General features: G+C 51.4%; 1 protein-coding gene across 3 annotated transcripts in view; it reads left to right on the forward strand.

Annotated features, from left to right (window-relative positions):
- Prkcz (protein kinase C zeta) overlaps positions 1-13,781 on the forward strand; it is a 102,043-nt gene that overhangs the window by 75,035 nt on the left and 13,227 nt on the right. For all 3 annotated transcript variants that reach the window (XM_057783731.1, XM_057783733.1, XM_057783732.1), the window contains 2 exons: positions 1,236-1,333; positions 13,620-13,706. In XM_057783731.1, coding sequence (XP_057639714.1) covers positions 1,236-1,333; positions 13,620-13,706 — 185 coding nt within the window. The remainder of the gene's footprint in view (positions 1-1,235; positions 1,334-13,619; positions 13,707-13,781) is intronic.

Consider the following 13,781-nt stretch of genomic DNA (forward strand, 5'->3'; position numbering starts at 1 on the left):
GTGAGCAGGTCTAGAGTCGGGACAAAGTATGCCTAGGTGTCCTCAGCGTGGAGAAAGGCCGACGCTGTTCCACCAGGTGGAGCTCCTTGGAGCACAAATAATAAAAGCCCAGAGACAGATGTTGGGGTTCAAGTGGAGGATCAGAAAAGCAAAGCAGCCAACCATTAGAGAGTTCTTACTGCTACCAAGACTTGGACAAATAAAGGGGCGATCCTGTTCTCAGAGTGACTGCAGACTGAGACACTCTAGTGGCCTGGCTGCTTTGCTCTTCTAATCTTCAGCTTGAACCCCAATATCTGTGTATCTCCGGGTTTTTTATATTCATGCTTTAGCTTCTAGGGATCAGGATCAACAGAGGGCATACCATGGCTTTCTCCAACCCACTAATTGGGTGCTTATCTTCTTTTCAAAAAACCTTCCAGCGAAGACAGCACTATCTGAACATGTTTCTACCTTCTCACTTTTCTGCACGTCAAGATGGGGTTGGGAGCCTCACTTCGCTCTGTTCCCTGAGGCTGTGGTGGAGCCAAGCTGTAGTCTCAGACCGAACTGCTGCACAGAGCTGGGGGAGATGACCCTGTGGCAGCAGCTGAGCCCCGGACCTAACTGCGGCTTGTCTGCAGACTCAGTGACTGTGGGCCTTAGGAATCCTCCTTAGTCTTCCTTCGGTGTGTCCTAATTGATTACGAAACAACCTTTCAAGAACTTTGATGGGGAACACAAGCCAGGGTATGGAGAGCCAACCCCAGCAAGCATCTTGGGAGGGGGAGGCTGATGGAGGTGCTGTTGGAGATGGTGATGACAGAAGCGGGGATGGATGGGTGATGGATGGGTGATGGTGGTGATGACCCTAAGGGACGATGGTGTCAGGATGAGGATTACGGGGTGGATGATGGTAGTGATGGTGATAGTTTGGTATTTTTTGTTTTGTTTTGCTTGTTTGAGACAGCATCATTCTCTCTCAGACTGCAGGCTGCCTAGGAACTTACTGTATAGCCCAAGCTGGTATTGAACTTGCAACAGTCTACCTGCCTTACCTGCCTCAGTGCTGGGACCACAGGTGTGAGCCACCACACCTGCTTGTGATGTGTTTCTTGATAGACGCTCCTTTTCCATCTGCAAATTGTCTTCTCGACCTCAGAGAAGAAAGCCTTTCCCGTCTCGCCCCTGCTTTCTCCAGGGCACCCTGCGCAGCGCTCAGGGGCCTCACTGGTGCTGCCTGGTCTCTGTTTCAGGATATCGACTGGGTGCAGACAGAGAAGCACGTGTTCGAGCAGGCATCCAGCAACCCCTTCCTGGTTGGCTTACACTCCTGTTTCCAGACAACAAGCCGGTAAGGAGGAACAGGTCTCCTTAGGTTCTGCTGCTTTCTGATATGGACCCCCCAAAAGCCAAGCTGAACTGCAGTCCCAGGTGTCCCGCACAGGCCTCCTCCGACCGCGAGCGTGGGTTGTTTTTAGGTCATCATACTTATTTTGTGGTTCCCATTAGTCGGTGTTATACTCAGACCTCACGCCTCCGAGTGTATGTGACACCATTCGTGGGACCTTCTCGAGGGCACCCTAGAAAGTGCAGGTTGTAGGTCCAACGCGGGGTGCCGGAGCAATCACGGATATCCTGTGCTGCTGCTCGCTGAGCAGAGACATAACATTAATTAGCACTAAAGGCGTCACTTCTGAGCTTTACGATATATGCTGAAAATCTGCTGCTTTAAAAATATTTGAACTCCCGTGGCCTAAGAGCACTGCCGTACGCGGTGGAGAATCTGGAGACCAGTTGACTTAGACTAACATGTTTATCCACCATGTCCCTGCAGCCGTCCCCCACTCTGTCTGTCGCTAGCAGGACTCATGGGGGCGTTGCGACCCCTGCTCAAGGATTTATTGTACCAAAGGATAAAAACTGACAAAGCTGAGCCAGATGTGACTCTCAGAAAACAGAGGCAGGAGGATTATGAGTTTGAGACCAGCCTGAGCTAAATAATAAAATCCTATCTAAAAACCAACTGAGCAAAGGGAAAATGGTGCTTGAGGCAAATTCCAGAAGAAGCTAGACACAGATCTCGGAACATTGTCCCAGCCCTCCGGCAGTGAACCGTCTCATTGTTTTATCAGACTGGTTATTAAGGCCAAAAGTCCTGATCTAGAAGTATTCTTGTCATGGACCATGAGCTCGAGACCAGGAAAGCCAGCTGTGGAGGGCAAGGACAGACTGCCCAGCCCCTCAGCCCTGGGGATGGGTGTTCACCGATTCCCATCTCCCCGACTCTGGGAAGGACCTCTGCTTTGCTTGTTCTGTGTTTTTACATGTGACATAGAAACATACAAAGAAATAACACTCACAGATATTGCTTAGCTAGGTCAGCACAGTTAATATAAAATCATAAGCTGAAGCCCTCGCTGTGTGCAGTTGGCACAGTGAGCCATGCTGCCTACATAGGGCACTTTTTGTTTGTGTGTTTTTGTTTTTTGAGACAGTGTTTCTCTGTAGCTTTGGATCCTGTCCTGGAATTTACTCTGTAGACCAGGCTGGCCTCAAACTCACTGAGATCCGCCTGCCTCTGCCTCCCGAGTGCTGGAATTAAAGGCATGCGCCACCATTGCCCAGCCATAGGGCACATTTTGTAGGGACCAATTTGTAGTTCAAGTTCCCCAGCTTTGGCCTTTGGTGTGATTCTATCTGAGAAGCCCTGAACTGAACTGGCCTTTTCCCGGACCAGTTGGGTATAAGTTACGTCCATTGTGACTGGTGTCATTCCTGTCACCTGTTGGGAATTCTGTTGTCATCCCCTCCCTGCATCTCACTCCTGAATATGTCTGAGATTCTCTCCTTTCTCCTGCTTGAAGCCTGGCCACAGCTGCCTCAAGATGCCCAGTCCCCAGGCTCCCCACACTGTTACTTCCATGGAACGAAGCCATGAGTAGGAAGCTCTAGTCTGAGATCTTTCTCCTGACCGGGGCAGTTCTGATTACTCCGTAGTCACCACTGGGAGGAGATCCAGGTTTCCTGTGCATGGGAGAAAGGACATTGTGCCCAGGCCCCATCTCCGCACTCCAGAGTCATCCCCTGCCCTTGCCTCATAGAGCCCTTTCTCCCTGTTCCTGCCCCGCCCCTGAGCCAGAACCACCAAAAAGGCTCAGCAGTCAATGGTCCCCTTTGTGCACCCCGATGGCCCTGTCTCCACACTGCCCTGGCCCTGACCATGTCTCTTGTGAGTAGGAACAAGCCTGAGGGAAGGCAGCCCAGCCCAGCCTTGGAGCTCCCAAGGGGTGAGACCGCAAAGAACTGGAATGGTCTAGTCAGCATTTGCAGGGCTCGGGAGTCCCAGCAGGTCCACCCAGGTCACGTCAGTGCAGAAAATGATGCCAGGACAATGGCCATACAGCAGCTCCAGCACCCACAGCAGCAAGGCCTGGTCCCAGGAGTAACGCCCTGCGCTACTGCAGGTTTCTTTGTAGTGGCTCTCTCACTGACCCTGGAAGCATCTGGCCTGGGTTGTTTAGGGTTTGCATCTCTCCTGTGGTGTTTTCCTTTGGGTCCATCTGCTTTGACCTTCAGCGGATGTACATGTATGTATGTCTCCCTTGCTGTGTACTCCCTCAGAGAAGGGCTTGCTATGTGTTTTTATACCTCCAGCGTTTGGGTACCTGTCAGTAAACCGTGATGGTCCGAGTGGGGAAGACTTAAGGTAAAATCATGTTTCCTGTACAAACATAAAATGTGCACTTATAAATTTCATGACTTGTTGCCAGGTGTGGTGGCGCACACCTTTAACGCCAGCACTCGGGAGGCAGAGGCAGGCGGATCTCTGTGAGTTCAAGGCCAGCCTAGTCTACAGAGCGAGTTCCAGGACATCCAGGGCTGTTACACAGAAAGACCCTGTCTCAAAAAACAAACAAAACCAAGATTTCCTGACTTGTATAAGGGAACCAGCAAGACGTTTCCGCCAGCCCTGGCATAATGGCAGCTAGAATGTCAGTGGATTCACCATGGCTCAGAACAGAGTTGACAATGTTCCTTCACTCAACAAGACCTAACTTGCAGGTCTAGGAAACGCTTCTTTTGTGTTGCTGTCCATGGAGTCCCTCTCACAGACTGGCCTCTGTCACAGGCCACAAAACTCTAGAAACAGGTATCAGAGACAGCACCAGTCACACAGTTCCTGGTCCCCTAAGATGTCTTATCCTCACTTGGTCTGCCCTGAAGATTTGCTGACAGCAGTCAGTCAAGGCTGAAGCCCACCCTTCCTAGTTCTTGGTTCCTGCCCTGTGCAAACACTCATGTGTTTCCTCTGGGAACGAAGCTGGAAAGTTCTGGAAGGAACTTGATGTGGGAAGCCTTTCTCCCGGTTGGTGCTGTGTCTTTTGCACAAGCCAATGGCAGCATTGTGAGCCAGCCTCAAGGAAAGGGAAGCCAGCTTCTCCCTCAGTCAGAGACACTGACCACAGGTCCTCCCGGACCTGGCACAAGGTGAAGCAGAGCTTCCAGGAACAGAAAATCTGGTGCCTGCAGTCGGGTACAGGATACACCTGATGCCTCCTTGCCCTACCTCACCCACTTCGTGACCACGGGGCTTATAAAGACGTCTCCCAGACGTCCCTGAGGTCTCGCTGAGCCTGTTGCTAGGGGCTGTATGAATGTCAGTGTGTTCTGCATCCCAGAAGATCACACACAACAGGAAACCAATGAAACTCCAGACAGGATGCGCGCAAGCACTTGCTGGCAGCCGCTAGTGGAAATCTAGTAAATAAAAGACAATGGTTTCCACATGTGCCTGGTGATTATAAAGAGGCCTCTTCAGGCTTGGGGAATGGAGAGATAAGGATTTCTTTCTTCCCTTCCCCAATCTAGTGGTGCCTGTTCTGGTGGGCCTCACAGAACCCCTGCTATCATAGGCCAGCTCCTCTTCCAGGATGTGTGTAACGCGGGTTACAAGGATGGAGCATTTGTAACACTAAGCATCTGTGTGTGAGGAACCATACCCCGTGGCTCCATGGTTTTTTCCAACAGTAACCAAAATTAAAAATTTGCCACAAAACCTCTTAAAAATAGGGAAATCCTTTCAGCTGGCACTGTTCCAGGAAAAGTGGCAACTGAAAAGGCCTCCTTTTAAACCCTTTGGTATGTGCCCCCAGTTTAAGTGTGGCCTGGGGACAGGGATGCAGGCTGCCACTGGAGTATCTGTTGCTGGCTACAGACTTGCTCGAGACAGAGAATAGGGCTTTTTTGTGTGTGTGTTTTTGTTTTGTCGTTTTGTTTTTCAAGACAGGGTTTCTCTGTGTAAGGGTCCTACCTATCCTGGAACTCACCCTGTAGACCAGGCTGGCCTCAAACTCACAGAGATCCACCTACCTCTGCCTCCCGAGTGCTGGGATTAAAGGAGTGCGCCACCACCGCCCAGCTGAGCGTAGGTTTAACGTGGGCAGAGCCTTAGGTTCAGTCCTGAGCACCCAAAAAAATAAATAAAAGTTCCTTGGCCTGCTGTGGAGTTTTTTATTGCTATTGTGTGTGGGAGGAGGGGTGTGCCAGCCTGTCTGGAAGTCAGAGAACAATTCTATAGAGTTGTTTCTTTCCGTTTACCTTTATGTGGGTTGTGGGGTTCAAACTCAGGTCACCAGGCTTGCTCTGCAAGCCTCTTGCCACCACCCAACTCTCACTTTTAAGGAAGGACAGACCTACTCACTGTTTGTTCTTAGAGAAGCCCCCCAAAGGTATCTTTTCTTCCATACTTGAGGAAACTCGTTCTGCCTAAAGTGGCTTCTGGGTATTAAATGCCACTTGATCCTCTGTGTGTCTTTATGGAGAACGATAAAATCAGCCACGGCGCAAAAGTGGGAGGGAGATTCTTCTCTTAGGAGATCAGGAAGTAATCCCCCTGGAATAGGTCATAGACGTATCAGGAGGCGGGGACCCAGAGATTGGCATCCAGACAAGGACATAGGAGTGAAGAAGGTGCCTGTGGGTCCACGGGTATGACTGGGAAGGAGGAAAAGCTTGGCTAGGTGACACATTGGGACTGAGCAGCCACAGGGCCTCAGGTGCCCTACCCCGTGCCACAGTGGAGAGGGAGGAAGTCCCCCGACTCGAGCCTACCTAGCTCCTCAGGAGTAAGCAAAGCAGCCCAGTGATCCCTGGGCAGGGCCGGGCTGGACGTAGAGAGGAGAAGCCCAGTGGGGCGTGGGAGACAGAGCAGAGGTCGTGATAGGAACTAGGAAGTGACAGTGGGCAGGGCGGACTAGGTCCAGCCCTCAGAACCACTTCCTCCTGCAAGTTGGAGGGACAGGGCCCACACTGCCGTGAACTGGGCAAGCATCACTCAGAGGCCGTGGGAGGGAGGGCGGGCAGGTGACTCAGGCTCTGTCAGGCTCCTGTGTGCTTGCTGTCGTCACACCGGAGCCCAGAATAGAAAGAACGAGTGCTGAGTGGCAGCCGTGGAGCTGAGCGTGGGAGCCACGTCAGCCTTGATGCCGACAGCGTAACATCGCAAACCCTGAAGTGGTTCTAGGGCAGCCCCAGCAGCCCCTTAATGTAGAACACAGCCCAGGCCACTAGGCAGGCATGGGTCCAGGGCAGATGAATTGCAACTCACCCAGATATAGAAGTTCCGGGGAAGTTTTTGTTGAATGTTGGCTCTCTCTGCCATCTTAGGAACACGGGGTAGCTTATCGTGAGTCATCATGAAGCCCCAGGCAGCAGAGGGACCCTTGGGGTCCACTGAATGACAACACAGAGGTGTTTCTCTCATTAGGGCATGCCCACCACCATCTATGAGAGAGATTAGCGGTCTGCTCCCAGCTAGGAAATGACTGGCTGCTTTTGGGTGTATTGCTGGGGGGTGGGAGTGAGGTCACACTCTCCACAGCCCCGCCCTTGAGCCAGTGGCCTTGACTGACAGACCTAAAGGTGGTCCTGCTACCCAGGTGGATGTGAGATTGTAGTGTGTTTCTCTCTCCGTTCAGAGCTGAACACCCTTCTTGCAGTGTTCCGCCTTACCCTGGGCACAGTGCCAGGCTTTGCTTTTGTTAATGTGACTCTCAGGGTCAGCTCTGAAAGTCAATTTCTCTCCCTCCCCCCCACATAGTTTTACCATGAAGCGTAGGCTGTACCTGGAACTTTCTGTCCTCCTGCCTCCATCTGCTGCGTGTTAGGTTTACAAACACACATGTGTTACCCTGCCTAGCATTCAGCTCCTTTGGCTGTGTATTGTTTGGTGCAGAGGGTCAAACCTGCATGCAGAGCAGGTGCTCCACTACTGAGCCACGCCCTAGTTCAGATTCCTTGTGGAGTGGGGGGCGTATGTGTGTATACGCTGTTAGACTTGCGTGCGTGCGTGCGTGCGTGCGTGCGTGCGTGTGTGTGTGTGTGTGTGTGTGTCTGAAGGCCAGAGTTGACTTTCACGCCCCCTACTTTTTTATTTTGGGTGGTAGACACTGCCTCCCCCACAGGGTGATGTCTCATCTCCCTCAGGCTGCTGATGCTATCTGGACTCTCCTCCTTCCAGGTGCCTGGCAAGAATGACAGCACTGTCCTCTGCCAGGGATAGAATACTAAGACGGTACAGTGCTAGCCACAAGCATCAGTCACATGCCATCAGAAAAACAACTGAGAAAGACAGAAAGAAAGGGGGTGAGAGGTGCCCTTGTGTGAGCCTGGAAGGGACAATAGCAAGCTCCACCCTCGGCTCTTGCTCCAGGCTCTGGTTCCCAGGAGAGCTGCGGCAGTGGGCAAGTTGTAAGAGACAAGGAACCATCCCTCCAATCCTAGACCCGGCCACCTGAAGTCCTGCAGGTCACCAGCAGATGGTAGAATGTTCTAGAGACACTAAGAGGGCCTTGTGGGCAAGAAGAGGAACCAATGAACGGCCCGGAAAGGTGGTTATATCTTGTCAGGATATTGACATCTATGTCTGTTTTCCTGTCAAAAGAGCATTATGGGCTGGGGAGATGGCTCAGCAGTTAAAGCTGCACAGGCCAAGAGGACTGAAGTTTGGGTCCCCAAAACCCGTGTAAATGCTGGGTGACTAGGGCCATCCACCTGCAATTCCAGTTCAAGCTGGCTAGCAGCAGGAGCAGTGTCAATCAGTGAAATCTGGGTTTGACTGAGAGACCCTACCTTAGTGAATAAGGTGGAAGAGGAATAGAGGAATAGAGGAAGTCTTCCAACACCAATCCTAGACCGTCCCTGGATGCTCAGAGATAGCCATGGCCTGATGCTAGACTGTCCCAGGATTCTTAGATAGCTATGTCTGATGTTAGTCTGACGTTGTTCTTTCAAACTTTGCTGTTGTTAAGGATTTTTTTCATTGCTATCTATAGTGATGTTTAGTTGATCTATAGTTTTCTTAGGCAATGTTTATTGGATTTTTTATTTTATTCTGTAGAAAAATCTTAAATAATGACAATTACCAGCTACAACTGCTTTTAAGATGTGTGTGTGTATGTATGTGTGTGTGTGTGTGTGTGTGTATGTATATATATATGTATGTATGTATGTATGTATATACAGGTACCAGCAGAGGGCAGCAGATTCTGTGGAGCTGGAGTTACAGAGGCTGTGAGCCACCTGATGTGAGTGCTGGGAACTGAACTTGGGTCCTGTGCACAAGCAGTATATACTCGTAAACACTAAGTCACCTTTCCAGCCGACCCCCCCCCATCCCTTTTTTTTTGTACTGGGTTGAGAGGCCAGAGTCTCACATGTCAGGCGAGCGCTCTCTGATCCACAGGCCCAGGATTACCTCATGGTAATACTGTGGGAATTTTCCTCAGTGCCTTTGCCCCTGCTATTTGGGGGTTTCTAAATGGCGGCTTTCTCCCCAGCCATTTGGTTGCTTTCTCCTGTCCCTCAGTTTCTCTGTCAAACACTGTTTCTGACCCTGGAAAGTGTGTGTCTTGTATCCTGTGGTGTTGAGGATACCAGCCCCTCTGAGTCACAGTTTACGGCACGCTCTGCCTGCATCTGTCCCTGTAGATGTCTAAGTCAGTTTGTCCCCTCCCCACCCTGCTAGGTTTCTTTGCACAAGGTGAAAACCCTCTTGTTGGACCAGCTGTTTCGGGTTTCCTTGTCCACATCTTTCTTGGAACACAGAGCTTTGTCTGGGCCAGGGAACTGGAGTCTGACGCGTCCTTCCCACTGTGCTGCTCGGGGGTCGTCTTTGGTGTGGCAGGAGTTTGAGCCTCACCTCTGTTCTCTAGGGCTCTTGTTCTCTGTGACACCGGCTGGATTCTAGGCTGACTCTCCATGTCCCTCTCCCCCTTGCCCTTGCTGTGTCATCTGCATGGCTCATCTGTTGGGAACAGAGGCAGGACCTTGAAATGAGGTCCCTATGAATAGACTGTCTGATATCAGGACTGTGTAACCTTTGGTGCCTGTGTCTCTCTCCATATAATCAGGAAAATGGCAGAATTTACCTCATAGTTTTGGGAACAAATGGGTTCTCCATAGAATGTGGGCCCTAGAAACTTTTGTATCGCTGTTCCTATTTATACCAAGAGTTAGCAGCCTTTTTCAAATGACTAATCAGCGTAGCACAGTGTCTAGACAGCAGCGATGTGATCTGGGGAACTTGTCATTAGACAAGTGTGTTCCTGACTATCATAGCTTATACAGGCTAGGCTGTGATGTCACTTGGTGACAGCTGTGGCTCATGACCGATTTCACTTTCTCGGCCATATAGTCTTCATTGTGGCTGCTTGTTCCGGCACAAAAGCCACAGACAAATGTTAAGAAGTGGCACGGCGGGACATGGTGGTGTGTGTAGTTGTAATCTCAGCAGTCTGGAGGCAGAGGCAGATCAAAAGTTCAAGATCTCCCTGGGCTACTTTAAGCCCCTCCCCACTACCAGGAAGGAGGGAGGGAGGGAAGGAAGGAGGGAAGAAGAAAGGAAGAAAATGGGCATGGTTGTGTTCAAATAAAACACAAGGCAGTGAACAGCCAGCCAAGTGCTTCTTGACTGTCCCCAGTTGCCTTGTGACATCAGTTTTTCCCTCTAGACCAAGTCAGGGCTGGGTGCTTAGGTTGCTGGGGAACAGGGGTCCTCACAGGGTCCCATCTGGGTCCTCTGCCGGTGAGGGGAGCGGTGGACTTGGCCACTGCCTGCAACTCTCTCTGGCCCGGGATCCGGGCGCTCACTGCTTCTCTTTATACCCTTCCTCCATCTGCTTGAGTGGACGGATCTGTTTCTACTGGGTGTTAGTAACTTTTGCACGTTTTGCTAAGAATAAGTGATAATATCCACCATCTGAGCCATTGCTTGCTTCCTTCCTACAGTGGTGTGGCCTTAAAAGCGTTAGGGATCTGACTGTAGAGTGTTGAGGGCAGTGCCCTCAACAGACCCCTGCCCATCCTAATACATCTCCCTTGAGGGTTGGTGTGGCTGTGTGACCAAGGGACTCTGGACAGTGACAGGTGCCTGTGTTCAGGTATTAACCTCAACCTGACTGAGAAACGTAGCCGTGACCCAAGACAGCATCTGAGGCTGAGGAACTTGGTGCAGGAAGTACCTGCCAGGCACACAGAGCGAGCTGTGGGAGCGGATAGGACCTTGTGTTGTCGCGGCCACAAACACCCAAACCAACCCAAGTCGCCTACAGGGCAGTCCACACGGTACTCCTGGGGATTTCTGCTGTGAAAAAAAAATGTTGAGAACAGTACTGAGGTTTTATCTGTAGAACCCTCCCCTCCAAAGTCCTTAGTTTCACAACTGCTTTTATGACAGGAACGGGAAGAAGGGGGCAGGGAGGCAGCAGGATGGCTTAGCGGTTAAGGCATCTGCTCACCTCTGACAGCCTAGGTAGAGGGAGAGAGCCGATCCCTGAAAGTTGTCCCCAGCCCTCACATGCATGTTGTTGACAGTGCACCCCTAGAAATACCCCATACACCCCACCAAATAGATGAAAGAAAGTTAGGCTTCGTGGTGTACACCTGTAATCTCAGCAGTCAGGAGCCCAAGGCGGGAGGAACAGAGAGAGCGTCTTGGTCTGTGTTGTGAGTTCCTCAAGAGGGAGAAAAGGAAGAGAGACAGAAATCCACCATGTGTAGAAATCCACCATGGCCTCTCTAGACAGAGATTCTGCCTTTCTGCTTTTGGGGGGGCTTGACATCCTCCAGGGTAGGATGTTTGCCTGTGTTTCCTGGAAGTGACCGAAGTTTCTCCCTATTATGGGATGCCATTATCACCAATGTCCAGTAGAAGTGTTGGCACCCGAGGGAAGGGCTTGTTCCCTCCCTGATGGCAGGACCCATTACTTTTGCGACTCTTGGTAGGGGGAGAAACATTCATGCTGTGCTTTGTGGTCGTCCAGAGAGTCTGGAGGAGATCTCTCCGACGAGTTTTGAGATGTTAGGCGTCTTGCGGAGTCTGACAAGCGTCACGGGGACCCACCTCCTATGGTGCCATGGTGGTTATGAGAGTTGACACTTGGAGGCACTTGAACGCTTCTTTGCGGCTCAGGGTTGCATGCCCTGCTTGTCTGCACCAGGGAGGCTGCCTCTCTAAAGGGCCAGAGCACAAACACCTTTGCCTTTGTGGACAGCAGCAGAAAAGCTGCCGCAGTTGGCACACGCTGGTTCTGCCGTGTGCCGTGAGTTCTCCTCTGCAGCTTCAGCTGCGGTGTCAGAAGTCCCTCTGGGGAGCATCTGTCTGTACTGAAGATGTGCTGGCACGTGTGGTGCTGGGGTGGAGCTATGGCTCCACACACGCTAGACAACATGCTACCACTTAACCACACTCCAGGTCAGGTTCTGACTTTCTTTGCCTTTATTCCCTAACAATACAAGGTAACAATTTGCATGGTTTTCTCATTGTGTTGAGGGTTGTGAGCAATGCAGACCTGATTTACACTGAAGCGGAGGGTCCGTTTTACATACAGGGCTTGAGCAACAATGATTTTGCCATTGAAGAGGGTCAATGCAATCAGTTCCCCGGAAATACCAAGAGCCGACTATATACATAATCAGTATGACAATGTTTCAGTAAAACGTTACTTTCAAAGTAGTCTGCAGCAGGCCTGTGAATCCCTGGGGGCAGAGCAAGGGGTTTCATAGAAGACTGAAAAGCCTTCCATAGAGGCTGGAATATTGAATACAATTGGAGGAAGGTGGTGTCCTCAGTCCTAACACAAGCATACTAGGTTTTCTTTGGGACCAGGACATCTAGGGCTGTCCTCGGGGAGATATATAGCTCCTCATCTGGTGCCGAGGTCTTTTGTTCTGATTTCCACATATTAGGATTTGTTTCTCATCTGTGTATGTAATTTGAAATTTGGTGAGTGGTTTATAGCCATTTAACTTGCCATGTCGTTTTTTTCATCTTCCCTGCCCGAGCTTTGGAGGCTGAATGCAGGCACCTGCCCACAGCAGAGTTACAGTTAGCCAGCGAGGTTCATTCAGTCCAGTGTGTGCTGAGAGCTCTTACAGGAGCCAGGAGGTGAAGGGTTTGCCTGTTCCTTCCAACGCTGGCTCTCACCCTCTGCTGGTGGGCCTCCAAACCGTGAGCCACAGACTGCAGATAAACAATCCAGGCACATGTGAGCTGCCAGCCCAGATGTCCCCAAGGTGCCCTCAGCGGGGCATCTCGGGAAATTATTGTGAATTGGATTTTGAAAATTAAGTCTTATTAAATGCAGCAAAGATCTCATTAGTGAAAGAAAACACATGGCCAGTGTGAGGAGACGTGAGGGCCGTGTGCTGGATCCTGACCTCTGCCTGACCCCTGCTGCCCTTCCTCTTACCTACAGCCCCCAGTGGCCAGGCTGCACCCCTGAGGCAAGCCCATTCTTGTCCATCTTCCCCGTGTCCAGCTACTAGCAGATCTGTTCAGCTCAGCCTGGCTTCTCCTCACTCTCCTCCCTGGCCCACGCTGACCCTCTCTCACCAGATGGACAGGCATCTCTGTGGTTCCTCGCCCTGCCCATTTACACGTTCCTGAGGTCCACCTGCATGCAGAGACTAGAGCAGCCAACCCCTAAGACATGTCCCCTGATACATTTCCGCACCTGCCCTGTGGGTCCCCTTAGTCCATCTGAGCCAGACTTGTCCCACCTCCAGGACGGCCCCCAGCCTTTTGCTCTTCCCTTACCTCAGGCTCCATTAGTCCTCTGCTCCTTCTTTGGTCACCTGCTCACTCATCCCTAACCCCAGGGTCTGCCACATCTCTGCCTTTGTGTGTGTGCGCGCCCTAAAACAGACTTAGCGCCATTGGGAACACAGAGACAAATGATAGGCAAACGGATACCTAAGTCTCTTTATTCTTTCGTGAAAACAGTGTCCTACCTTAGTATCTGTGATAAACTCACTTCCAACATGGTATTGGACCCCAGATGTCAGGATCTGAACCCATGCCTCATGCCTCACCCATCCAAATGCCAAGCTCAGCCTCAGCTTCTCTTTCACCCTGGGTTTTTTCCTGCTGACCCCCTAAGCTCCTGGGTGGCCTGCACCCCCTTGTCGTAGGTACTTAGGAATCACCCTGAGAGGCAGCAGGCTAGCACCCAGAGGGGACCCCCTGTGTAGGTTCCACTCACTCTGGCCAACCTTGCTGGTGCCTTTGACTGGAATGAACCTAGCACGGGCTTCAGGGCAGTTTGGGTCCCTGATCCTTTACCCTTCTCTCCTCCCAGGTTGTTCCTGGTCATAGAATATGTCAACGGCGGGGACCTCATGTTCCACATGCAGAGGCAGAGGAAGCTACCAGAGGAGCACGCCAGGTGGGTCCAGATCCACGGAGACTGTGGCCTACGGAACCTGCAGGGTGGGGTTTGGACAGAAGGTGGCAAAGATGG

The sequence above is a fragment of the Chionomys nivalis genome, chromosome 11 (assembly GCF_950005125.1).
Source record: "Chionomys nivalis chromosome 11, mChiNiv1.1, whole genome shotgun sequence".
NCBI lineage: Eukaryota > Metazoa > Chordata > Mammalia > Rodentia > Cricetidae > Chionomys > Chionomys nivalis.